Source organism: Pygocentrus nattereri, chromosome 26, assembly GCF_015220715.1.
Source record: "Pygocentrus nattereri isolate fPygNat1 chromosome 26, fPygNat1.pri, whole genome shotgun sequence".
Classification (NCBI taxonomy): Eukaryota; Metazoa; Chordata; class Actinopteri; order Characiformes; family Serrasalmidae; genus Pygocentrus; species Pygocentrus nattereri.
In genome coordinates, this window is record NC_051236.1 from 26402863 (window position 1) to 26430363 (window position 27501).

The following is a 27501-nucleotide window of genomic DNA, read 5'->3' on the forward strand; positions in this document are numbered from 1 at the left end:
ACAATGGAGATTCGACCCCTTATTATTATCTGACTCTTCCTTCAACTCATTTATTTTATCATCTTTAGATGACTTTGTTATGAATAATAAAAACGACTCTACTTCAGCTTCTCTTCTATGGGAATCCCTGAAAGCATTCTTACGAGGAAAAATCATTTCATTCACTGCCCACCGCTATAAAATGCAGAAGCTCGAGCTTCAAGATCTTCTATCAGAACTTACAAAACTTTAAGCTTTATGCTACAAACCCAACCCCAGTTCTGCAGAAACGTCGTTTGGATCTTCAGACTAAATTTGATTTGATCTCGACATCTAGTGCGGAGCGGCTTCTTTTACATTGACATAGTAATTATTATGAACATGGGGAAAAAGCATCTAGGTTGTTGGCTCACCGGTTGAAGAGACGGGCGGTATCTCGTCTGATTCCCTGTATTAAAGACCAGAATGATGAGCAATGTTCAGACTCATGCTCCATCAACAGATCTTTCAAATGGTTTTTTCTGACCTTTATAAATCACAGGCTGTATCTGATGTTGAAATTTCTATTTTTTTTAGACAAACTGGTTTTCCCTGTTGTGAACTCATTTGCTGATCAGCTTGACCTACCACTGACCCAAAAAGACATCGGAATTTCTATTAAGAGCATGCAAAACAACAAAGCACCTGGCCCAGATGGGTTTCCCATCGAATTTTACAAGAAGTTTGCTGTGAAATTAGTACCGCTTTTATTAGCAGTTTTCAACGAGTCTCTATCTTCTGGCACCTTACCACAAACTATGACTCGGGCGTCCATCTCGCTACTCTTGAAAAAAGTCAAGGACCCCACCCAGTGTGGGTCATATAGACCTATATCTCTTTTAAATGCAGATGCAAAAATTTGTCCAAAGCCCTGGCGCTGAGATTGGAGCAGGTACTCCCTAATATTATATCATGCGATCAAAATGGCTTTATCAAGGGACACCAGCTCTATTTCAATATCTGGACACTCTTAAATGCCATTTTCATGGATCACTCCACTAACTCTGCTGAATTGATCATTTCTCTTGACGCAGAAAAAGCATTCGATCGTGTAGAATGGAACTATTTGTTTGCTGTTCTACTGCGATTTGGATTCGGAGAGAAAATAATTTCCTGGATAAGACTGCTATATACTGCCCCTCGAGCGAGTGTATACACTAATGAACTTCATTCAGAATATTTTCCATTGACACGGGGCACTAGACAGGGATGTCCCCTCTCGCCATTACTTTTTGCCCTAGCCATCGAACCTCTGTTAATTGCTTTAAAATCTCTTTCATCTTTTAGAGGTATTGTCCGCACTGGAGTCAAGTTAAAACTATCATTATACGCAGATGATTTACTGCTGTATGTGACTGACCTGGTTACGTCCCTGAAACCTGTAATGTCCATTTTGAATGAATTCATTTCCATCTCAGGGTACAAGGTGAACCTACAGAAGAGTGAATGTTATCCAGTCAATACATTGGCATTATCACGGGATCAATCCAACATACCCTTCAAATTTGTCCCAGCAGGTTTTAAGTATTTGGGAATACAAATTTCATGCACTCTACCCTCCCTCTTCCACAGCAATTTCATTCCATTACTGAACAAGGTCAAATTGGATCTACAGAGGTGGAAATCTCTTCCTTTATCCTTATTAGGCAGAATTAACGCTATAAAGATGAATGTACTGCCTACATTTTTATTTTTGTTTCAATCTATTCCACTTTATTTACCTAAATCCTTTTTTAAAGAGCTAGATCAGCAGCTTTTATCTGGGACGGGAAGTGTCCAAGAGTGAGTAAATCAACTCTGCAGACGTTTAAAACGGATGGAGGTTTGTCCCTGCCCAATTTCCTATTTTACTACTGGTCAGCCCATATACACAAAATATTGCATTGGCTCCATTCTTCAAAACTCTTGTGGTGCAAATTAGAAATCGAATCTTTCTTTCTCTCCTCCCCCCTTGCACTACTTACCGCGCCTCTTCCGCTTAAAGCCTCAAAGCCTTATCCAAAAACCCATTAGTACTATCCACAATTCGTATCTGGTCTCAGTTCAGACAGCACTTTAAGTTTACCGCTCCCCCCACGTTGATGCCCATTCTGGGCGTTCAGCCTGCCCTCTTCATATCAGTTCAGATACTTTCAAATCAGACATTGTGCTCGTTCCCTCTTCCCAGATGTTTTGAATCCTCCCAGATGTTTTGAATCCTCCCACACAGCAAACATGGGATGATCTGTTGTCTCTGAACCCTTTTTTAAAATCCTTTATATCCAGGGTGTATTTACGTCTTATGGACTGGGAGAATTCACCCACAAATAAATCTAAAACTGCCTGGGAGGGTGAATTAGGCCTCTCTATCTCAGATCTCTGGTGGAATAGGGCAAGTTGTGCGGGGCGTACTTGGGTTAGATGTCTACCCTTTGCTGGCAATCTTTGGCCTTCCTGCCCAATTATCCATCTTCACCCGAGATCAGATAGAGATTCTAGCTTTCACATCTTCGATGGCAAGACGTTGCATTTTGCTTTTGTGGAAATCTTCAAAACCACCCTCTATTAAATCATGATTACAAGATGTGATGTATTCTCTCAAATTGGAGAACATTGCTTATACTCTGAAAGGTAATGCTGACTCCTTCTTTTCCAAGTGGAATTCTTTTATGTTGTATATTGATTCGCTATCAATGCTGATTATAAATACAATAAAGAAAATTAATTAGGTTTATTTTACTATTATTATTATTGTTTTTAATTATTATTTATTTATTCATTCATTCATTTGAATTATTATGGTGTTATTATGGTTTGTTTGTCTGTCCCTATGTATAAATGTTGATGTAGAGACGTATTTGTCTTTGTATTGTCTTTTGGTCATGTCTGGTGCGTTTGTCTTTGCGTCTTTGTACGGGTGGGTGCTAATGTATATGTTTTGTTTGACACAAGCAGATTTTTGTAAATGCATAATGGGGATTGTGTGGGGTTTTTGGTTTGTTCCCTTGTATTTTTGCATTTGGTTTGTTAACTTGGGAGAAAACAACAAAATCTAAAGCAAGGACTGGAATATGTTACCAATGTTACCATCTTATTTTTATTGTGATTGCTGCTCCTGCTTTGAAATAAAAAAAAAAAAAATTTGACTCATTTGACTGAATAGGTAAAAATTCCCAAAGAAACACTCCAAAATCTTGTGGAAAGCCTTCCCAGAAGAGTGGAGAGCCTGTTACAGCCATAAAGGGCTTCATGTTAAGGCCCACGATCTTGGAATGGGATGTTCAATAAGCTCATATAGGTGTCCACATACTTTTGGCCACACAGCATATGTTCTTTAGTTTTCTGCATGCACTTAAACAAAAATTCCTGATTATATCCTATGAAACAATACATCGTCTCTATCACACTTACGTGCACTGGCCAACTCCCACCTCACAAGAGAGACCACTCAGACTAATCTGATTAACCACACTGTTCACACAATCATGTGCAGGCCTACATATTACTTCAGAGATCAAACAATTTTATACACTAATAATACAATATACCATAATACAAGATTTTTCAATATACATAATAACACCCATAACACGCTAAGAGTGTTTGGCAGGCGCTCTTATCCAGAGTGGCTTAGAACGCGATGATGTTGGTGAATGGAGCGCTAGGAGTTAGGAGTCTTCCCCAAGGACTCTTATTGGTATAGTGTGTGATGTTCTTGTGCAGGAGTCAGATTGATGAAGGCTTTCCTAAGAAAAAACTTATAAAGGACCTTAAGACAAATACTAAGAGGTTTGTAAGAATGTTCTTAAATGCAGTTCTCATTAAAAAATTTTTTAGGAAGTTCTCAAATAATATCAGTCTTATTTTCAAAAGAAAATTGTAATTTTTTTTAGATGTAGGCTATAGGTTATATAGGTCATAGGTCATCGTGTATCATGTATCTATCAATATCATGCTACATTTTACAGATTACTGAATTTTGTTTTAGCTAATGATATTTTGTGAGACTCGTTAGAAGTTACCATTTAAGAGGTTTTCCAATCAGTTTGTATTGTCTTAAGACAAGTGTGTGAGAGTGTCATACAGATATTCACCAATAAGGCCCAATGTTCACCTTATTCACCAATATCTAAGTCTTTTCTTAAATTTGTTTGTGAAAGAGGTCCTAAGAAAGTCTACGTCAAAGTCATGATGCGTTCGTAAACCGCTGCTAACAGCTCAGTCTTTATCACTCCAGGTGTATTCTGGTAGCTGGGGGGATATGGAGGGGATCATTAAGTGCCACATGGAGGAAGTTCATCACTATGACCTGGCAGCAGAGCTGGAGCCACGGAGAGAAGCAGCGTCCTTCGACAGGCCAACTAAAGGCACATCTGTGGAGAAGTTCAGAGAGATGGTTCTGAGCCATCTGAAGGTGAGAGGGCCTGCATATTATGAAGAGAAGAACACAGGAGTGACATGCGCCCTCAGGGAGACTTTGGTGCAGTCCTGGGTTTTAATGGCAGCGGCAGCACTTTTTTCTCTGTTAAATGAATGATTTAGTGGAAGGATTAGCCAGCCAGTAAAAAAACATTTCAAAACAGGACTCCGGGTTTTCTGGAGTCGGCTCCGACTTTCGCCTCCTGCCACTGGATTTGACTCCAATTGCCTACAGAGTCCTTGGCCATGATAGGACCTCCTAGACGCATAAGACTCAAAGAGTCAACTCTTTTGGGCCTAATCTCACTCGCCCCTCCCACTTAGCTCCTGCGCCTCTGTCTTGCGCGTTCACGTCTAGGGGTAGGGTGTCCCAATTTTGTTGAGATAGGATTGGGCGAAGTGTGAGGGCAACGTGGTTTATAGGGTTTTTCAGAGTCACTCTCCAAACGGAGCGTTACACACACACACACACACACATTTTCCAAGCCGCTTCTCCCTCAGAGTTGCGGGACGGAGCGTTACGAGAAAAAAAAACCAAAAACCCGACAAGACGGCTGCGCGAGCGACCAAAGAAACCCACAAATGTGCGCATTTTCTGCGTTAAAAGTACGATAACCATTGTATTATCTTATATTTATCTATATATTTATATTATCTGTATTATCTGTTTTATGTTGTTTCAATGTATTATGGCCGTTTTCGTCGTAACAACTAAAAAATCTCGGTAGCTAGCTAGCCTTCAGCTTCGTATCAGCAGTGAATTAGCGGTGGGCGATAGTAAGTAGCTGACTTATCCCCCGTCTTTGAAAGGATATGATGCCCTAAATGTAAGTAAAGCCCAGCAGCGAGGTCGCTGACCTTTTCCCTCCTCTCCCCGATCACTGAAGATGCTCCGGATCGCCCACAGAGCCCCGCCGGCCTGTTAATGAAGTGATGTGTGTGTTTCCTTCTTTTTTAATTCGAGGGTTGTCCCATTTCAGGGCAATATTATAACCACTACAGGGTGGCACTCGAAAACAAGGGGTAGGGGTAAAAAGAAGAGGCGTATCCAGCCGCTTGTAGTGTTTCAAAATTGGCATTTCTTGTGGTTTTCCTAGTATTTAAACCAGAGAATCTCGCTCTAGAGAGTAATATGGCACGGTCAGAAGCAGGTAAGCATGTTTAAACTGTAAGCATGTTTTACTGTTACCTTCTTCCTTTTGTCAGCCGAAACTGCTTTTCCATAATTACTGACTTCTATTAGTGTTTTTTGTCCTGACTGCAGGCAAAAGTGGGTGATCAGGCCAATCTACAGGATTTGGCAGCGCTCGTGCTTGGAGTGGCCGACGCCAACAAGGACGGTCAGATCTCTCTGGCTGAGGCCCGTTCAGCCTGGGCGCTGCTGCAGCTGAATGAGTTTTTGCTGGCAGTGGTCCTGCAGGGCCGGGAGCATACACCTAGGCTGCTGGGCTTCTGCGGGGACCTGTATGTGATGGAGAAGGTGCCTTACGCACCGCTTTATGGCATTAGCCTGCCCTGGGCCGTAGAACTGTGGATTCCAGCTGGCTTGCGCAGGAGCATGGACCAGTGGGCGTCACCCTCCTGGCCCCGCAAGGCCAAGATCGCAATAGGCCTGCTGGAGCTTGTGGAGGACGTTTTCCATGGCACATTTGGCAGCTTCCTAATGTGTGACGTGAGTGCTGCCGGCTTTGGCTACACAGAGCGGCATGACCTGAAGGTGGTGGATGCCAAGCGCATCGTTCCTGAAGCCGCCTTCCAGGAAGCGATGCGAGAGCGGCGGTGCGAAGTGGACAGTGACTGTATTTATGGGGCAGACTGCTACACCTCATGTGATCTCACCAAGCACCGCTGCACCACTGAGGTGACGCGGCCAAATTTAGCCAAAGCTTGTGGTGCCTTGAAGGACTATCTCCTTCGGGGGGCGCCGTCGGACATAAAAGAAGAGCTGGAGAAACAGCTGTACGCTTGTATTGCTCTGAAGGGAGCCACAGAACAGATGGAGATGGAGCACTCGCTGATCCTCAACAACCTGAAGACACTTTTGTGGAAGAAGATATCCCACACCAAGGACTCTTAAGTGAGGTATTTGTTCCCCAGGGCCCAAGATGACTTGAATCAAAGCACAGAGGTGTCAGTTTTTTTGAAGTGGTAATCCCAAGTGGAATGTTCAGCCATCAAATTATTCTCAAATCTTTCACTGCAGTGATGCTACAAAACTTATACTGGTACCAACAGGAAAAAAGTATGAATTACAGAGCTGCACAGAAAGCCTGCCACTACTGATCCATGTGCTGTACTGCTCAGATAAGCCTGAACTGCCACTCTTCCTAATGCCCCTTCAGGAAACCATGACAATCAAACTGTCACTCTACTCTTTACTGTAGTGCTTTCTAGGCTATTTTTAAGAACCACACTCATTACTTTGTTCAGTCCACAATCTCTTGCAAAGTATTTTGAGATAATGGTTTTACAATAGACCTCACTGTTTGATATCGTTTATCCAATCAGAAAGCAGCATAGTATTTATTTAGACAAGCTAAAATCATGTGATCATTTCCTGAACTAAACCCATTTCCATCCGAACGTGGCTCTGATTTAGCTGACTCCATATTCCTACTACGCCCAATTTTAGAGCTGGTTTCAAGTCAAGCACGGCTCCAGACCAGTCATTAAAACAGCGAATCTCTTAATCTCTAATTTTGGTGCAGGACTAGCTTAATGTGTCAGACTATTTTTATCATGATTATTTACCATGGCTACTGCCCAAAATGTCAAGCTAGAATGACTGTGTACTTTCAAAAATGTGTTGTGTATTTAAAGAGGCATGATATGTTGATGCGTTACAAAAGTCTACTTTGTAACTAAATGCACACTGGTCAAATAAAATCAATTAAATGCACTATGTTCATCAGGTTTACAGGCGTCATGAAACACTACTGCATCGTTTTTCTCCTTTATCAGCAAGTTTCGCTTGTGGTGGATCAATGCTACATGAACACAATGCTTGAAAAGACTCAATAGATTTATTAGAACAAAATTCTGCACAATAATGTAGGCCAGAAGACACCGATTTAGTCCTCCTCCGCAGTCTGAGCCCGGAGGAAGCTGGCCTTCTTCTGAGCAACACGGTCTTTCCTCTGGGCCAGAGTGAGCTTGCTGCGGTTCCATCTGTCAACAGAGGAAAACCTGAGTTAGCAAGCAGAGTTCTTGAGTTTTCAAGATGCAACTCTGCACAAAGCTTTACAGCAGCAAACCTTTCACACCATTTGTTACCTTCACACTGGTAGTCATGTGGCAATGACAGCAGTTTTTCCTACGGTAAATCAGAAGTCTGCTATTTTGAAAAACTACTTCACTAGTGTCACTTAATAAACACAAGAAAGTTTTCATGTGAACTTTGGAAAGAAATTAAATCCCCAATTTACAGATTCTGGAAGTTTCCCAGTGAACGATTAACCTTCTATTCAGTGCAGTGCTAATGGTGAAACACCGCTGGATTTTTTTTGTTGTCTAGGCTTAAGATTAATCTGGGTCTGGAAAACTGACCCTTCATATTTCACATGAAATCAGTTCAATGCAAACAAAGCAGAGCAGAATTGATTAGAGAGGTGATATGAACAAACAGTACACTGTACAAAGTGGAATGATTTTTACAGTGTTTCACCTACTGAGCACCACCAATTCAAACAAAGAAAAAGTGACTAACTGCTTTTTCTGTCATAAAAAATGAATTTTAAGTACGGATACCACAATATGCTCAGAAAAGCATACAGTGAAGTAATTTATTACAATGACTAATGTTAAATGCTGAATGTTATATTGTCTAACTTTATTCTCAAAGTATGTACACAACCACCCACATCTGCCCTAGCAATTAAAGTTGTGCCTGCATGTCCAGAATCACTCACTCAACTCAGTCTACTCTGTCCAAGTGCACCAAACTTAAAACATCTAAACTAAAACAAATCTGCATTACAGTCTAAGGCCCATGTGACAAACACAATAGTCCCCAGCATGCACTGTAAGTGTGTTCTAACCCCCTTTATCCTACAGCAATCTATGGGCCAGCACTTAAAAAGGAAAGATATCTGGCATCTAGTTTAAGCAAATAGGCATTAAAAAAATACCTAAAACTAATTTTAATTAGTGTTATTGTCAAACATTCAATGCCCATTTCACTCTTGCAGTTTTGGCATATTTTGAATAAACAATGGCCTGTTTGGTTCATGGCAAAATGCTATGTGAAAATGAAATAATACTGCTGGCCCACAGACTTGCTGAGATTTTTAAATAAGGCCCTTTTAGTGGTTGAGTCCGACACCCCTGGTCTAAGCCACATACAATGCCACAGGAAGCGACTGAACAGTCCAAGTCAGAAAATTTACCACACACACATCTCCCACAACAAAAAACAGACAGCAAAACTGATCTCAAGACGTTATTCTCAACGACTGGGAACCTTATGGTTAATCTTTGCTGTATTGGAGACCAATAAACCAGGAAATGTAAAAATCCACAAATCGATTCAGTGTGAACCAATGGACTGAAACTAACATCTGCATTACTGAAGCACCAACGACCGCTGTTCTCAGAACTGAAGTTCTCAACACTCCAAGTCTACAGCAAATAACTGGGCATCACACCACCACAGTAGTGAAATACCATGCTATTCCAATGATTCTTGTTTCTGGAATTCCTTCCAGGAACAAGAATTCCTTAGGAACCAGAGACAAACACAAATAACTGCACTCACCTCTTCTTCTTGACCTCCTTCTTGGGTTTCTTTTCATGCACTGGGTTCTCACGGATGGTTGCATGTGCCTTCTTGTACATTTCCTCCATCTGTGTGGAAACAGTTTAAATGATATGTCATTCATAAGCATCCTCTCATTTGAAGTCCATTTCTATTAATACAGTTAGAGTGCATGTTTGAAACACATACGCTCTCAGGAGTGACACCGTTCTTGATGAAGCGAGAGAACTGTTTCTTGTAGGCATCCTCATCCTCCTCCATCAGGAGGCTCATGTACTCGGACACGTTCAGGCCCAGGATGTGTTTACGGTGGACCTCTGCATTGAACTCTTTGCTTTCACTGTCGTAGCCAGGGAACCGTTTGGTGCTGGACGAAAAAGGGAGAAACACCATAGGTGATCCAAATGATCAGGTTCCAGATTTCAGCACTAATATAGTATCTAAATCCAGTGTTTACGAACCATGGAATACGTTCTACATTACAAACCTAACAATAATTTAAAAGTCAAACATTTGGGCATCCAACTAGTCTCCATCTGGACGTCAAGATGGTCACTGGCTTTACTAAACATAATGAAAATTTCCTGTCTCAACACTGCAGGACTGTTAAAGCTGCTTTCAGCCCCGTCTTGAAATGCTCACATCAAACACGCAAATGAAGTACCAACTACAATTGCTCAGTTTCTAAAGGTGTCATCATCAAGCAGCAGGATGTTCAACGACAGCCCATCCAAACAATACATACAAATAATCTCCCTCAAACGGATGACGCCTCACAACATAATGTAATGTGGTACCTGTGGGGGATGGACAGACCTCCATCTACGGCTCCCTTCAGGGCTCCGAACACTTTGTTTCCTGTGGTGGTTCTGGCGAGGCCGGCATCCAAGTAACAGGTGAAGGCACCAGGCTTCCCATCAATGCTTTCCACATTGAACTCCTCTCCAGTGATCTCCACTTGGCCCTCATACAGCTTATCCAGGCCAAATTTGTTAAGCAGCTTTAGAAAAGCAAAACAACAAAAGTGTTTTATTTTGAGACGCCTACTTTATCTGAGCTTCAATCACTTGATTTGTTAAAAAAAAACAAAAACAAATGCAAAATATGGAATCAGTATTTCAAACATCACAGCTTAGTATCTTCCCCGCTGCTACAACTCAATTGAAAAAAACACCACTACGACTCTAGGACTGATGCTATTTACAAACTGGGCTAGCTTGTAAAATGACTATTTTTAATAACTACTTCCTGCACAATCAGCATGCACCACAGTGATTCCCCATGTTTGTCTGGTCGGAAACCAAGACAAATTGGTGGGACCCATTTCCTGGACAAACCTGTCCATTTCAGCTTGTCCAAAATTTCACATTTTAGATATTATTACAGATTGTTGTATTTTTCTATTTGTATATACGCCTGTAGATAAGATCTTTACATTTCTTCTTCCTGTTATATTGTCTACACCCTTATTACTATTACTGTACAGTGCTGTGTGTCTGCTACTCGCTGCTAAATTTCCTTCGAGATCAATAAAGTATCTATATGTCTATCTATTTGTGGTTTTATTTACTGGTGTGCACTCGTGCTTTTCGGCAAGTCCAAGTGTGTTGCATTTCTCAAATGTGCAAAAACGCGCTGTGCAATACCACAAACTCACCCTCTCTCACAAGACCACATTTAAGCAGTACTGGTCTAAATATTTAACCCACAAACAAACTGCATATTGACATTTATTTAAACAGCCATATTCAGTAATACTGGTTAGCAGGCATAGGCTATAGCATACTTATAACTTGGGCTTCATCTAGAAAGTTAAACAGCTTGAATAACAGCTACACAGGTAAAGACTGCAGTAAGTAGCAGCAGTCGAGAAGCCTTACCCTGCGAGCAAGGAGCAGTCCAGTGCAGTAGGCCGCAGCATAGTTCGTCAGACCCACAGACACTCCATATTTTGGTAGCTCATGGGAGTATGCAGCACACACGATCATGTCTCCCTCGATCTTGGCGTAGGCGATCTGCAACAAAATACAAAGTTTGTTACCATTAATGGGACGGATATCCAAACCTCCCAAATTACCAGAGGTGCAACGTATCAGTTTGTGGCAGGTGTACAATACGCTGAGCTGCTACATCAAAAGATGTCTAAAAATGACAAACAGATATTTACTCAGGGACAGAGGGAGGCAAGTTCTAGATTCCCCGACTTTCTGTGGGGTTCAGCAGTGGAGTAAGGCCATTATCCCTAAAGGTGTGGAAATGAGGCACCCCAACGTTGCAACCTAATCAAAGCCTCAGTGTCTGACTAACAGTCTCAGGCTTTGATTCCGCAGGTTGGATCCACCTCCAAACACTAGAGATCCATATATAGAGACTATAGATCTGCATCCTATAAAATGCTCCAAATTTTTAAAATCCAAAACTTTTCCTAACAGAGTTATTTTTTTTGAACATGCATGTTTTCATTAATACAAGTTAACTTGGACCCTTTCACGTCCCGAGGACAAACACCCTATACTGACACAGCTTCTTTTGACTGCACGGTTTTCTTACGCTTCTCTATAGACGAAAACAAGCAACAGATCATCCTAAACACGGACTATACAGACGTCATATTTCCAAAAACAAGCAATTCGTTTTTGCAATCTGAAGCATCCAGCAATGTCCAAACTTTGCAATTAACCAAATTTGCATCATAGATCACCATTTCTAAAAGTGTGAGGCCAACACTGTATACAAAATATCATCCATCACTAACCTAACCCCAAAACTCAGCCCTGGAAGGCGTTTTTTGACCTGACAATCAACAGCGGCACCATTTATTACCTACCTGTACGACAACTCGCCATCATACAAGTGCTGGAACTGTACTTCACAGTCCCAGGTGTAACTCACCTGGCAGATGATGTCCCTGTTGGAAAAGCGAACGATCATCCTGTACTTCGGTGTGTTGTACTTGTTCTTGTCTTGGATGACCAGGCGTTTGCGGGCGAAGTAGTCAGTCTTTCCCTCTGAAACGAGAGGAAAGAAGCTGTACTCAGGGCCAACTTCGGCGTCCTGCTGAGACTATCAGAACTACACGACTCTCACCTCTCCTCCTCCGGAACTTCACCTGGTACCTCTTGAAGTAGGCCTTGTTCTTCACCACTTTCACAAATCCCTGCGCAGCAACCATGAAAACGTTAAGCAAGCATATGCGCGCACACAGACCGCCCTACCGTCCACAAACACTGACCACACTGACCACACCGAGTGGACCTCCACTCAGAGGATGCGGCCAACTCACAGCAGCTAGCTAGCAGGGTTAGCATTTAGCACCAATGCATCCCAACACAGTAGTGAGCGTTTAGGGACTCAGCAGGACGCGCTTTCCTTCAATAACATTCAGATTCAGTGCCACGTGTTTACGAAGTTTAGGGCAGTTGAGAAATCGTGCGCGTGCGTGTTTATCAGAGGAGTGAAGTCAGCCATTAGGCCACGCTTATACAGGAACCGGGACCCAGCACGGCGGAGAATCTGACTCCATCCTCTTTATTACCGGCTTCATCGGATCATGTGAGCGCACAGGAGGAACAAGAGGTGTCTGGTGTATGAACGTACACATGCATTGAGGCGCTGTACTGACCATTTTGCAGACTTTTCAGTCTCCTAAGCCGGAGCCTGGAGTCAACCAGTGGGCAGTTTGACTCCGCTGCACTGGAAAAAGAAAGACTGATGTGCGCATGTGCGGGAAATAGCACCGCACAGCTACCCCGAGATGAACTGAGGGGAAAGTACAGCAGCCTCTACTGGAGCGGAGCGAGCAACACGGCGTGGACTGGAAACTGCAGCTCCGAGCAGCTGCAAGAGGGCCTGAAGAGAGCTGCAAGGGTGTGTGTGTGTGTTTCTGTGTAGGTGAACAACAACACTTTCGGTGTGTGTCTGTGTGTGTGCGTGAGAAGGAGAGATGTATGTGTTTGAGGGGGGAGGAGTTATTCAAATGAAGCATCACTCTGTTGTTATGCAGCTCTTAGTGGAGAAGCCTTGTTTGAGTCCGATTTGCACCCTCTGAACAAACAGTCATAACTCGGCAAATGTTTATCGCTTAACCGGATAGATGGTGTGAGATAAGACCCCCTGAGGATTATTTTGGTGTAATGTTGTGTGTATTCAGAAGAAAATGTCTGAGTTATGACGAGTTAAACAGAGAAAATCTTGAAATAAGCAGATTCTGATTTTGAGAAATTTACATGGGAGTGAATGGGAAAGTTTTGTGTGCCTAGTGCCAAACAAATGCTCATAACTCTGAAGCTCATTGATAAAATGATCAGATATTTTGAGGTTTCAGAAAGGACAAGTTTCACTACTGTTTAAAGCTGAACTGGAGTTTCTAGGTGAAAGTTTAAGGATTTTAAAGCAGATTCCCTGTGTGATCAGCTGTGTCTGTGAGATTGAGTGGCCTGCTGTGACGTCATCGATGTCAGCTGGAATCTGAAGTTCTGAACATTCCGCTGTTGATTCTTATGGGAGGTTTTTAATTTTTAAACTTAATTTTATTAAAAACTCCTGATCTGATCGACTCCAAACATACATAGCAGAAATCACAGCACCGAGACCTTCAAAACGCAGTTTGAGCGGGGTCTGTACGTTTAGCGGTTTGAGCTGTATTAATCACAGAAAAGTGTGGAAGAAGAATAAGAAGAAGTATGAGAGATAACAATAGAGCGCTTCTTCAACTATAGCTATATTATTCAGCTATAATAACTGAATCAATCACAATACCAACAACCACAACAATAATAATGTCTGCATTATAGAATTATTATATTTATGACATGCTATTTTAATGACTAGTGCTGCTTCTGAAATAATAATCCATGTGTAGTTTCCATATTGTTATTTTTGTTGTTGTTGTTGTTGTTGCTGCTGCTGTTGTTATAAACACAAAAATACAACCATGTTGAGCTTTATACTTCTGGAGATAATAGTTTAATTATTTAAACAAACGTCTGATTCTGTTTTGGTTTTCTTGTAAATTATTGTTCCTATGATGAATATTTGCAACATTACACTTATTTTTTTTAGACTCAAACGTGATTAAAGAAGCCTAAACTACCCATATTAGTGTTATTACTGTAATGAAGAAAGAAGTAGAAATAAAATCAGCTACAAAATTAAAGCAGCACTGTGTCATATTTTTGTTTATACTGAAAGAAGTAGCATTACTGAGGATGGAGAAAAAACAACAAACTAAAATTTGCTGTGCGTGCACCGCTGTGAGTCACCCTGTAAAGCCTGAAAAAATCAGTCAGAGTTACCAGAGAGGAGAAGGTGGTAATTTTTCGGACCATGTCGAGACTCATTACCCCCCATACAACGTTACACTTATGAAGATATGACAACAGGAGATGATTCACTCACATCCTCAGCAGACACATCCTTCACCGGGTTTTGATAACTCTTTAAACAAACTCGCAAAATCAGATTCACCTGCTTGTGGGGTTCAGAAGCACAACTAATGCTATAAAGTGTTCTTCTGTATGGTGAGTGCGATGACATAACTGCACCGGAGGGGTCTTCAAATCCCCCAATCATGCATAGTGTTGCTTTAAGCCAAGAAAGAAAGAAAGGAAAGAAGAATATATTAGGATATTTCTTTAGGCTCAAATGCAAGTAGAGAAGCCTAAACCATCCATCTTGTAGAAGTGTTGTTACTGCAATGAAAGAATGAAGTGGAAATCACATTAGCTCAAAAAATATGACTTTTGCAATTCTGACCTTACATTTAGAAGAACTAAATTGTTACATTTAGGGCATTTGGCAGATGCTCTTAGCCAGAGTGACTTACAATTTGATTATTTTTACACAGGTAGGCGAAGGTGGTGTTAGGAGTCTTGCCCAAGGACTCTTAGTGGTACAGTGTAGGGTGTTTGCCAAGGTGGGGTTTAAACCCCAGCCTACAGTGTGGAAGGCAGAGATGTTACCCACTACACTATACCAACCACAGTTATTATTAAATAAAATGATATTTTTGGGCCTAATTCAATAATATATTCATGCCTATATGTATGTGTGAACAATGTTACAGAGAGAGAGAGAGAGAGAGAGAAAGAAAGAAAGAAAGAAAGAAAGAAAGAAAGAAAGAAAGAAAGAAAGAAAGAAAGAAAGAAAGAGAGGTTATGAGAGTAGTTCAGAGTAAGGTTCTCGTTCACTAGTGGCCTAATTCAGTTCTCAAATGAACTTTATTGTGCACATCTATGGTCAAAATAGAAAATCTCTGACATTGAGCTAACACATGTTTTCACAGGGGATTATAACATAATAGCCAAGTATAATCCTACCAATTAAACTCTTTTGTTTCATTTTCTTTCTTCTTTCTCATTCTGTTCACCGGCTTATTTTGGTTACCAAGCAATTCCACACCCTGGCCTGTAGCCTAATGAGCAGACGTGTTGTGCATCACTGGGAATAATTCCTCCTGTTTGATGGTATCTGAACCTGAAATAGCAACCACACAAAGTGAATCTTACGCAGATTCTGGCTGCGTCAGTGATTCTCTGTGAGAAAGAGGAGGGTGTGTCTAACATTACAACCATAAGGCCAACGTCAGCACCTCCATGAAAAACCAGAAAAGTTGGTTGGCTGTTTCACCACGAGCAAATCACAACTATCTGTCTAACCTCATTCACCAACTTCATTTGTAAGAGGTACCGATTAGTATCAGATCTCAAGGAACGCTGCTTATCTAATGGTAAGTTGTTCATTAATTTATTATTCCTTGTCTTTTTAAAAAAAAATAATAAACCATAAGTCTTAATAACAGGGACTTGATTACAGAAAGCAGGAATTTAACCGCAGTGGTACCTGGCTGAGGCTCAGGGTTTACTCGAAACCTTTCTCACTGTGCTATTTCCTGCATGTGTTTATTTAATTATTTATTAGATAGTAAGGATTATGAAGAGCTTCAATGCTTTTAATTCAGCGCTTAACTGAATTCACATGTATGGTAAATTATATGTGGCTGATAACTTTTATTTCACAAAGTTCTGCCAATTTTAGTCAATTGTGAGGTGGCTACACTAATATTACAGATTAATAATGGAAATAATCTTCAAAGTGAAGCCAAGCTATAAGTAAGGTAACAGTTTAAGGCAATTTTTGAAGTCAACCTTGAATTAGAGATAAAGATTTAAGACTACTCACTTAGCCAGACGGGTAAAGCAAAAATTCTAGACTACTGAAGGATAAGAGGTAATGGAAACCCCAGTCACATAGTACTGACTTGGCCTGAACTGTCCAGCTAACATGTTGTCAGCTAAAAGCACAGAATAGCAATGAGTCAAACAACTATGAGCAAGACTCCTACGTTAATCACATAGCTAAAGGTAAAGCTGCAGGCTTCTGGAGGATAGTTTCTTGTTGTGTAGCAGACACTGTCCATTCAGCAGGTGAACTTATTACCTGTATATGAGCAACCGATGGCAGAAAAGCAAGTCGACCACTGGATAATTGCTGCTAGGCAGGCATCAAGGCAGGCCAGGTAAAACGGATTACGGAGAGCTGCAAAGCTTCATCTAAAACACACTGAAAACTCATGAAAGCCTGGAGTAAGCTAATGAGTTAACTCAGGACTGCTAGATGAGGAAGAGGCCATTTAATCTGGAATAAAGTATGGAATGCTCTTCTGCTGAGAACGGCATTTGTGCAAGTGTAGGACTTTTCAGACAGACGACTTTCATAGGTTTACATTATAAATCTTTATAATGTCTCAGACACTGACAGCTGTTGGCCTAATCCTACTTTACACTTATATTGCACTCGAGGGCAAATTTAGTGACTCAGTGGCCCAAGGCGAAAGACAAGAACGGGGCCTGTTGGATGCACATTTTTAATTTAGTGGTCTCCTGAGTGGTGTAACCATCTGTGCTGCAGAAGTCTGAAATCTAGACAATATATCTAATATTTATGCTTTTGAGATTGACAGGTGGCTTAACATCCACACATTCAGGACATATAGTTTGTGTTGTCATGGGCTCCTTGTCTCATGGAGGCCTTTATGAACACAATCAGTAGCTCACTCATCTTTACCATTACCTGTGACGACTCTCACTGATCTTTCCTCTGTATGATCTGAGTGGATTGGTTGAATTTTCTTTGTAAACATTTAATACTTGTAATGTAATGCGTGTATTAACATGTATCAGTTCCAGTAGGACCCAGGGAAGGAGAAGTTCCCTTTTTAAATTTTGGGAGGGAATTCCCTCTCATTGGCAGGGAATTTGTCCTGCCACTGTCTTACTCGGCTTTCGCATTAGAGGTTTATTCTTATAATGTAGACATGTGCGATTTAAGGGGCGTTCCTAACTACATTTGATGTTGTTTGGCATGTTATGCAGCAATATATAGCACAGCATTATGCTTTTCAGCTTCAGCGGTTTGGCAGAAATCATTTTATACTGTTTTCATCTTTTATTGTTCTTACACTACAATACCCATCATGCACTACGCAAACACTTTATACAGTCATTGGGAATATACGTATATGTATATACAGTAATATATAAAGTGCATAAATTTATTTACAGTTATTCAGTTAGTTAGACAGCTGCAATCATATTCGGCTTCCTAGCAGTAACATCAGCTGCCTTCCTTCAGCATTTTCCAGCGAACATCTAAACAGCCCGTCCCCAACAATTCACAGTGAAGCAGGTGTATTTTTTCAGCTACCTGCGTTTGGGACACGGCCGTAGGCAGCATTGGTTTTAAAGGGGGAGAAACACTGGAGCATGAACCAGTCAGTCAGTCAGTCAGTCAGTCAGTCAATCAGTCAACCAGTCAGTCAGTCAGTCAGTCAGTCAGTCAATCAGTGCGGTTTGGGACGCAGCACCTGCGCTCAGCTCTTTAAACAGCAGATGGCGCCATTACGCTTAGACAGGGAGAACGGTCATCTTAGACCGCGCATGCTCAGTTTGCTCCAGCGCAGTGACGTCGGCAGGGCCCATTTGTTGGCATGAGTGTGTGTGTGTGTGTGTGTGTGTATATGTATATGTGTAGCAGCCCGTTGTGTAGACACACACACACACACACACACACGTATACACACCGAGTGTTACTGCCTAGCGAGCTTGCCTGAGCTCCATGGACTGCTTGCTGAAGTCCTGCCCGGTGTGAACCGCCAGTGGACGTTGTTTGGACTGTTTACCCGCCGCGCTCGGCCGCGCAGGAGAATGCAGCTGCCCGTCGCTCCGCGGAAAGTTAATGTTTAGCTAAATCCTGGGATTGAAATAAAAGCTTCCAAGGTAACCGCGCTCGGCTTTCCCCGTAGCTCCTAGCTGCTGCTGCTCCGGCTCCTCTGCATAGGGAGGGTGAAGCCGTGGCGGCGGCTGCTGCTGCATGTTGTCGCTGGTGGGATTTAAGGGTTTTAAAGCGTGAACGCGAAGGTGTCCCGACCTGACGCCCTCCTCACGGTCAGCTAACACGGTTCGTCAGGTCTTGTGTCCTGCCGGCTCAGGAGACTCCGGTATTTTCCCGCACACAGCTCTGCTGGCTGCTTGGCTACAGGCAGCTTAGCCGGAGGAGCTAACCCAGGTTAAGTAAGTCTGAACTACTGAGGGTTGCCCTTATAAATTGACCAGTCCTAGTCCCGGTCCGGGTCCCGGTCCCATTTCATTCCAACACAGTTCTGGCCACATATTTGAACTGTTAACCATCTTGAGAGCAAATCCAGTTTGTCTGAACTCTGGGAATCATTAGTTCTTCCCAGGAATTTCCCCACACCGCAGCCTTGTGTTTTCTCTGGCGTCAAGCTAGTCAGTGGGCTTCGTTCATGCTGGTTTATCAGCTCGGTACTGGGTGGAATGGGCTGTGCGGGAGCGGGATTCAGAAACACTGGTGTGACTGGTGTCTGAGCAGTAGCTCAGTAGCAGCTGCGTGTTGAAGCCGAGCTGGGGAGATGTTGACAGTGCAGGCGCTGGCTCGTCACGCCTGATATCACTGTTTGGTCTGTGCTGACTTTTCCTCAGCTGTGAGGAAGAAATGCACCATATGCATCATATTGCCAGGTCTGTGGGTAAAGCTTAGTGAGGCCTGTTCATTCTTGCCTGTCTCAGCGCACAAGGTGCAAGTCTCTCAAAATGTTGTCTTTTCTCCTGCAGGCTTATGTTTCACATACCAGGGGAGGAGTTTCGTAGACCCAGACTAGTCTTAGGCTATTATCGATAGTATGTCTGTAACAGAGATGATCCTGGAAGAGGCCACAGGAAATCAAGATCACTTCCTCGGGACTGGAGTGGCATGTTCTCTGCAGAATGTCTAGAGTTTCAGATTAAGGCTGTAGTCCAGGTACCGTGTAAAAGGGTGTGCTCTTTCATTTATTAGTTATGCTAAATATATCGCCGCTGTGGCCTGGGTTCGATTCCCCGGCCGGGTGACCGGGGTCCTCTCTGTGTGGAGTTTCTCTCCGTGTCTGTGTGGGGTTCCTCCGGGTTCTCCGGTTTCCTCCCACAGTCCAAAGACATGCAGTCGGGCCAATTGGACATGCTACATTGCCCCTGGGTGTGAGTGACTGTCTGTGTCTGTCTGTCTGCCCTGCGATGGACTGGCGACCTGTCCAGGGTGTATCCTGCCTTCTGCCCGATGATCGCTGGGATAGGCTCCAGCACCCAAAATGTGAGGTTTGTGAGGTTTTGTTCAGACGGCAGTGATATGTGCCCTCTTACCCTGTACAAAGCAAGAGAACAATCACTGGTTCCCAGTTGTAAAGCACAAAAGTAACTGCAGGAGAAGGAAAGGAAGCTCATAAAGGGATTGGCATTGATCTCATTTCAGTTTCTGCATAATTCAGGCATTGAAAACAAACCAGGTTTTTTGTCGTTTGTTTTGAAACGCTCAATTATAGAGAAATGTATTCCTTACAGTGGTTGAAAGGAACCAGGAGTTGCGAGGTCAACAATTTATTACTTTTCAAAACGGCTAGTAAACAATCCGAGGTTTACGTGTAATGTTAGTAACGGTGAAATGGTGATAATCTGAAGAAATACGTCTTCTTGTTGGACTATTTTCTCTTCAAGTCCTGCATGTCCTTCTGCACCATGCAGGGATTAAAAAAACACGTATGGGCTAAAACCAGACATTAAACCCTTTAGATGTTCTCATCACCACTGCTGTGGACAACTCTGACGCTGTATGTTTCTCTGAAATTAACCACCCTGAATAAACTTGTTGATATGTGAGCAATTTAACAGCGCAGGACTTTGGAAAAAGTCAATGTGAGCCACTTCTATTCATCCGTTTACCATGAAATTTTGACACTGTGAGAACAAAAGAAACGTACAATATATTTTATTCAAGTGCCAAAGTTTAGTAAATAAATAAATAAATAAATAAATAAATAAATGACATGCGAGGCAGAAAGGGATGAAGTGCTTAAAGACAACTTTTGCTCTCTCAAAAATCCTTTGAGCTTTGATTACGTCACTGTGCATCAGCGGCTGAGATCAATAATATTAACCAATAATATCATTTATTTATTCCTCTCACAGCATGGGCTTCTCCTTACAGTGTTAGTGGTTATTATGCAGTTTGGACCCAGCACGTGTCTACAACGTGCATCACTGGATCTTTAACCTGCGCTCCGATGTGATTACAGTGGATCACCTCCGATCTCTCTGCTCATCCTCTTTAATGCCCAGTGCATCCGTTCTCGTTCTTGACCCAGGGTGAAGTGCAGTGTGTTTTCAGGGCTTCTAGAAAGCGTGTGTTGTCAGGTAATGGGCTGTGCTCTGATTTAAATGTGTATTATGATCATGTGTGTACTGGAAAGAAATCAGGTTCATCTGGAAGACGTGTTGATCTCTGAGTGTGGTCAGAGGTCACCTCATTTGGCTCTCCTTTCTGATGTCTAGACGGCTCACAACGTATCAGTAGTTTAAAGGTGAGGAGCTTGGGACCTGAGTCACTTCAGTGAGAGACACACACCTGCGTGAGCGTGAGCGTGCCTGTACTTGTCCAGTTAAACAACTTTGGCTGTGTGTCGGCCAAAGAAAACCCTGTGGTGTCCTAAAGCAACAGCACAAAAAAGTATTTTCACTGTTTCCCTCTTACTCCAGATGTAGTCAGTCAGCAAAGACATGGTTTATCTCTGAAGTTTGCATCTTTAGTTTTGGCCTGAAGCTGCACTGAGTTGTAAAATGATCTCTAATGGACTTGCTTATGTGGTTTCTGACACTGTGTGATATACTTGGGGATGCACAATAATATCAGAATCATATTGGTATTGGCGGATAAGTATCAGTGTCAGAGAGATTTTAGATTCGACTGATATTTCAAAAAGCAGAACATTTAGATGACTGTGCTGAAGAGTAGGGATGCACAGTGTATTGGTATCATGTCTGTTTTCTCAGATATTTGCTTAAAAATATATCAGCGTTGGACAGAGATTTGACCGATATTTCAGACTGATGCATGAAAAATATATGATCTCTCTGCATTCTATTCGTTTTGCTGCGTTTGTTAACCTAAAAACTGTTATTTCTTTGCGAAGTCAGATGTAGTCCCAGTTTCTATCTTTTTTGGACGCTTCTTGTCAAATTGTTTTTTTTTTTTCATAGTGAGAAAGATTTAACACATGAGTTCAGTAGAGGATGCATTATTCTGACTTTTTACCTCGACAAAACTTTTGCATACCACTGAATAGACATGGACACCCCTCAGTTAGTATTCTTCATTAAGACATCATGCACCCTTAATACAGCTCGCTAAAAAAATTGGGGAAAGTACCAGTAAAATTCAGGTTTCACAGTGGTTACTGGTACTGTCTTCAGCCATGAAACATATTTTAGACCATTGTGATGCTGCCAGTTATCAGACATTTGGCCGATTGGCAATAAGGGGAAAATATTGATATTAAATGTTAAGTTTTGCTTAACTAAATAGAAAATATCAGTGCAGTCTGACCTCTGTGAGTCTGTGTTTCCTCACCTTCACGGGACAGGCTGTGAGGAGTGCATGGCTTGGTGTCTATGGTAATACTGTGCTCCTGCTTGCTTCATGTTCTTTGCAGGCTCCATTAAGGAATCCACAGTCCTTTCACGATGTTGTTCATTCAGCTCGTTAGACTCCTTAGAACTAAACAGGGCGTCTCGATTCTCCGATGTGCAGTGCATGCGTGTTCGCTCTGCTGCCTTATTGAACTTCTCTCTTTGCCCGCTACCTTATCAAGTCTGTTTCTCTCTAACTCATCTTCTCTCATCTTCATTTCTCCTTCGCTCGCTCCTGGTTTCTCTGTCTGTTTCCATCTCTGAGCTGCTCTGCGTTGCAAGCTGAAGGTGCATTTGTTCAGCAGGCTGACCTTATTGAGATTCTCTTGAACGCCACCTCGCCGTGTCAAAGTGAAATGTGTGGGGAAGTTCATTCATAGCAGGCAGGGGAGAAACCGTGCAGCAGTTTACACTCTGAGTGAGTTCACAGGTGAAAATGTAGAAGAAACAAAGGCGGTCACTTTTGTAAACGGTATCAAAAGTTTAATTCAGTTGCACTTTCACATGTATTACATAATTGCCTAATCAGTTATTTGAGACGGTTGCGGTTATTTGGTACTTCAGTCATCAGATTTCTGCAGCATGTGAATTGGGTGTATTGAATTGAGGAAAAATTGGAATAAAAGAAAACAGCAAATGTATTCATTTAGACATCATGTGACTTCTGAAAGTGAACAGAGTTGAACTTCTCATTTGGTGCCCCAACATGTTTGAGTAATTTTGGTGTATTTGTTAGCTGCGCAGCCAATTTCAATATTTTGGCAGGTGTGTTACGGAGTAGGTGTGTTTTCACTCTCGTGCCTCTGCAGAGTCTGTGAGATGGTAGACATTTGTGTGAGTATAGGCGCAGGGACAGCAGTTCAACTCAGTATCAGGTTGACATTACAACTAATATTAGCTACTAATCAAAACTAATTACGCTGCCAGATGGCTTTTCAGCCAATCTGGCCACTTTAAGCGTATAACTTTAATAGTTGCGTTCGGTTCAGTGAAATCGTTAATCGCAGTAGTTTATATGGCGATCTTTCTTTCTGCACTGATTATTAAACGGGTTCATTTCATTCACGTCTCATCTAGCTACGGTTCCATTGGCACTCTTGGCTCCCTTAAACCGTGGAAACGCCTTAGCTGGTCTCACTTTGCTGATTCCACCGTTCTGCTATTATACTGTCTTTCATTGGAAGAATCTTTATTCACTGCGCTCCCTCATTTAGTATTCTCATAGTGTCTCTGCCTCCCTGCTAAAAGAGCAAAGAATGAAGTGATCCCTACACGTTGCGTTTTTGCCTTGTGTTGCAGGAGATTTGTAGTTAAGACGCCACCTGTGAGGGTCGTCTCTCTGTGTGCAGCAGGCTCAGACGCGGCACATGGTTATGGAAGGCAGCAGGGTGGCGAACCCACTCGCTCTATAACAAAGAGCGCAGTTGTAAATCAGAGGCCCAGGCACACGTAATCAGGGAGTGGGCCATCTGGGCCTTGTGAGAAGACACTCCCGAGTACAGGAGAAAATGTTCATGTCCTGTTTCTTTGTACTAGTACATACCCTGAACCAGGGCCAATTAAAAGAGCCTGTTTGAAAAAGGTAGTTTACCATTTTTCCAGTTACCTCAAAAGGTAGTTGATCTGCCTGAGAAATGTTTGCCTCTTTGGTTTTCCACTAGATCTACGAGACTAATGTAGGTACAAGTAATGGAAGCTTATTTCCCACCGGTTTAGCACTGTGCAAACTGCCTGCCTATAAAAACGTTACGAATAAGAACTGACGGTTGGTTGTTTTAAGGTATGCAGTTTGCGTGATGCTGGTTATTACGGCATAAGCTTCCATTACTTGTTGACTGTGCTAGGCTCTGAATAACAAGACTAAATAGGCAAACTTTGGACACTAAACATGTCTTAGCTGATCAGCTTCATTTGGATCAAGGACGGAATTGTGGGAATAAGTTTTTTTTCCAAATTGTTCCTTTAACTTGGCTTCTCTGTCGTATTTCTTAAGAAAGAGAAAAACACTTTTAAAGATGCACTTTCAGGGATTTGGAGACCTCTCTGGTGGAAGAGTGTAATTGCAGGCAATGTGTGGAAGAACATTTTGTGACATTGGTTGTGCGCTGGACGAAAAAAAGAAAAAATGTCTGAAGAAAAAAAAAAGACGTGACACCGCTGACTTTACGATTATTGTTTGTGGCTTTAAAGGCTGATGCTCAGTGGTGCATGTACACCATATTTGACTGTTTTTTTCCTCCTCACTCTGTAAGGCTACTTCTTTCGATCTCTACAAAAAAATCTTACATAGAGCAGCTTTATCTTTCAGATGATTAGTGAAGGTTTTTTTTATGACAGAGATGCTGGTTGCATAACAGTACAGCAGAGGCTGTTGGGTATTAGCATTAGAATGTGTTAGAATGGCATGGATAGTCTGGGAAGAGAAGAGAGCGAGATAGACAGGACACTAATGGAGCTGCATCTTCTGTCTTCTCCTGACTTACTGTAGCTCGGCCTGTCATTTCTTAAATCCTAAAACTCATTGTACCTCTCTGCTTTCACTGATAATCCCAGACACTTGTCTTCTCTTCTGCCTGGTAGCTGAGCCAAGCATGACACATTGAGGTCACCTAGACTAAAGAACCCCATCTCCTGCCAGGCCTTTCATGCTCAAGATGTCAGTTTTTGACCACAGTAAGTTATTAGCTTGAGTGAGGAGGTGCTTCATTGTGTTGCTGGATAGAATTAATTGGGCTGCATGCTGTGGGCAGATTATCCTCCAAGTCTACTGCTGCATGCTGTGGCTGCATTGTGCTTTGTGACCTATCAAAAACACACTGAACAGTTAACGTGACCTGAGAAACAATAGGTTTACATTATTTTGACCAGAATGTGTGTATATTAGATTGCGTGAATGCATTTGTACATTAAATTGTTCTTTTGAAAGCAGTGGGTTTTGTGGTTTGTTGGTGGTCATTTGCATGTGGTTCACATTTGAGGCCTTCTACCACATTGATGGTTCTGTGGCAGCTTTTGGAACAATAGATATAAAATGGTGCCAGAAACGAAAGCCATTAGTGCTGATAAAACTATTTCTACGCATGACAAAATCGAAACTCTGCTCTTTTTCCCATTTGTAACATGAACCGAGCATTGTATTGATTAATTTAGCTTAGTGTCAGGTTGCTAAACGCTTGCTCCTTCTGTGTATCTCACGTAACAACTTTGGCTTTTTCCTCACGCCACGTCTACTAAACCTTTTGTTTTGACCAGACATAGAAAGTGTTCTGCGATGTGACCGCTTAAAGGCTGTTATCTTTTTCTGGATCCTAGACCTGTTAACTAGACTGCTCTCTTATTCTGAGCGAGCAGCTCTTCCCTCCTGTAGACTATTTGGACAGCTGGAACAGACCCCACAACAAACAGTCGGGGGCTTTTAATGCCAGCACTCCAGCCAAAAGAAATGCCCCTCACCTGGCGTGTTGTTACTGAAATAACAATGAATCAGCATGGTGGGTTTCTACCCCTATCTCGATAAAGTGGGGTATTAAAACTTATACAAGTGGCCTGTTTATTCTGTTTGAGGCCGCATTTGATGTCTGTGAACGCAGCGTTTCAGTGACGACCTGATTACTCTTCAGTATCACCCACAATATAGAACTCTGAAGTTGTAATTTCAGATCTATTTGGTTTTGTTTATTTATGGACCCAGATGGTTGGTTTTCGAGAGAGAGAGAGAGCCTAGTGCTGGAATACACAGCATTCAGAGTGGAGCTTCTCCGCTGAAAAGACAATAACCTTTAAATAGGCTTGATCCCTGGGCAAGAAACTGACCCAGAGTGGTTTCAGTCTTCTTCTGTGTCTCAGTTCAGGTGCTTTGCACTCTGTTCTAATACTATACATTGTGCATGTTACTGTCTGTTGCCTGAGTTTTTGTAGAGTAGTGTAATCTCAATTCAGACAGCGCTGTTTACACTGAATGGCAGTGACACACAGCACCAAGCACCAGAAAGTTTAAAGGACAAATGTGTGTAATTCACATTTGTACAGTATCGTGTGTGTGTGTGTGTGTGTGTGTGTGTATATATTTATTTATTTTTAACAAAATCACAGTGGGTAACAAATACAGCACCACAGTGGCAGCATGATAGCATCCTAGCTAAAGCATACTGCCACAGCAGGCGAGGAATTTTTTTTTCTTTTTTCTTTCACTTTTTTACAAATTACATATCACTTACATACACGTTACGTGGTGACGCAGATCACTGCTGATGAGGCGGCTAACCTTTTATATTCAGTTTTGGAAATGGTTATCCTCTGCTCTGTTGGGGTATCATGTCTCATCTGTACAGATCCCCTGGCACATCTTTTGAGTATCTGGACCTTCAGATTCAAAGTACATTCACAGGAACACTTGGAATGCTGAAAGCTTAATCGAGGTAAAAGTGCATGGCGTACGTTTGCTAAGCAGTAATTGTGAAGCAGACGTGTAGAGTGTCGGGGTTGTGATCAGCTGTAATGCAATGGAAGTTTATTTATTTATTCTTTTCTTTTATTTATTTATTTATTTATTTGGCTCTAGTACATCATCTAGACATTAACAGTACAATACATTGTATTTCCCGGTGTGAGCAACACTGCAAGGTGGTATTGTAAAAATACAGAATCGCATGTCTTGGTGTGATGACATCACACAGTAATTTGCATTATTGAGGTGAGCTCTGCTGCTACTCTGTGCTAAAGGAACGTCTCAAGCCTAACATGACTTGGTGTGATTGGATATTTTGTTTGATTTTTTTTAGTTCTTATTTTTAAAATACACCAAAGCAAACATAACAGAACCAGCATTTCCAAAATAAAACCTACAATTTATTTAGTGTTCATCTTTTTTCGAGTAGAGATTTAATTGTTTAATTGCACTGTTTCTTTTCTTATACTGGCATTGAAGGTGAGACTCAGGTTGTTGTACTAAAACAGTGTTAGGCCGTAGCCTCTGTTTCCTGTTTTTCTATACAGCTCTGGATTTATGTGGGTGGGTGTGGGTCCCTGCAGAGTGCTGCCTGGCTTCGACAGACTCTGTTCATGTAATCATTTGCAGCAGGGGAGCTGCATCTGTATCATTCACTGCTGCCCTGGTTGCTTTAATGCTGAGTCTCCCGATTGCTCTGCACTTTTTTTGTCGCTGCTGTCAGAACAAAACTTTATTTCTACATTTTATTCAGTTTTTGACATCATTTGGAAATGCATATTGACCTTTCTATAGTGTGTAAATGTCATGAAGGATTGACCAAAAAGACTGGGGGGGGGTCTAGTTCCATTGACTTACATTGAAAGTAATGT

General features: G+C 42.0%; 3 protein-coding genes across 4 annotated transcripts in view; 2 read left to right on the forward strand and 1 right to left on the reverse strand.

Annotated features, from left to right (window-relative positions):
* Positions 1-7324, forward strand: part of dipk1ab (divergent protein kinase domain 1Ab) — a 48464-nt gene extending 41140 nt beyond the window's left edge. Inside the window, exons 5-6 of the mRNA XM_017698065.2 lie at positions 4235-4411; positions 5681-7324. Coding sequence (XP_017553554.1) covers positions 4235-4411; positions 5681-6493 — 990 coding nt within the window. The 3' untranslated portion in view covers positions 6494-7324. The remainder of the gene's footprint in view (positions 1-4234; positions 4412-5680) is intronic.
* A 96-nt stretch (positions 7325-7420) lies between these two features.
* rpl5b (ribosomal protein L5b) lies at positions 7421-12924 on the reverse strand. The gene is made up of 8 exons (XM_017698067.2): positions 12792-12924; positions 12257-12326; positions 12062-12177; positions 11050-11184; positions 9967-10169; positions 9359-9536; positions 9170-9258; positions 7421-7584 (listed from the first exon to the last, which is right to left on the reverse strand). Exons 1-8 carry the CDS (start codon positions 12792-12794, stop codon positions 7488-7490), a joined length of 891 nt encoding a protein of 296 aa, XP_017553556.1. The 5' UTR covers positions 12795-12924; the 3' UTR covers positions 7421-7487.
* Positions 12925-18187: 5263 nt separating this feature from the next.
* The window catches only part of evi5b (ecotropic viral integration site 5b), a 69185-nt gene continuing 59871 nt past the window's right edge, over positions 18188-27501 (forward strand). The window contains exon 1 of one of the 2 annotated variants that reach the window (XM_017698057.2): positions 18188-18444. The gene's annotated coding sequence lies outside the window, so the exon portion shown is untranslated. Of the gene's footprint in view, positions 18445-19795; positions 19814-27501 lie in introns of those variants that run through there. The other variant, XM_017698061.2, reaches the window with a different exon arrangement.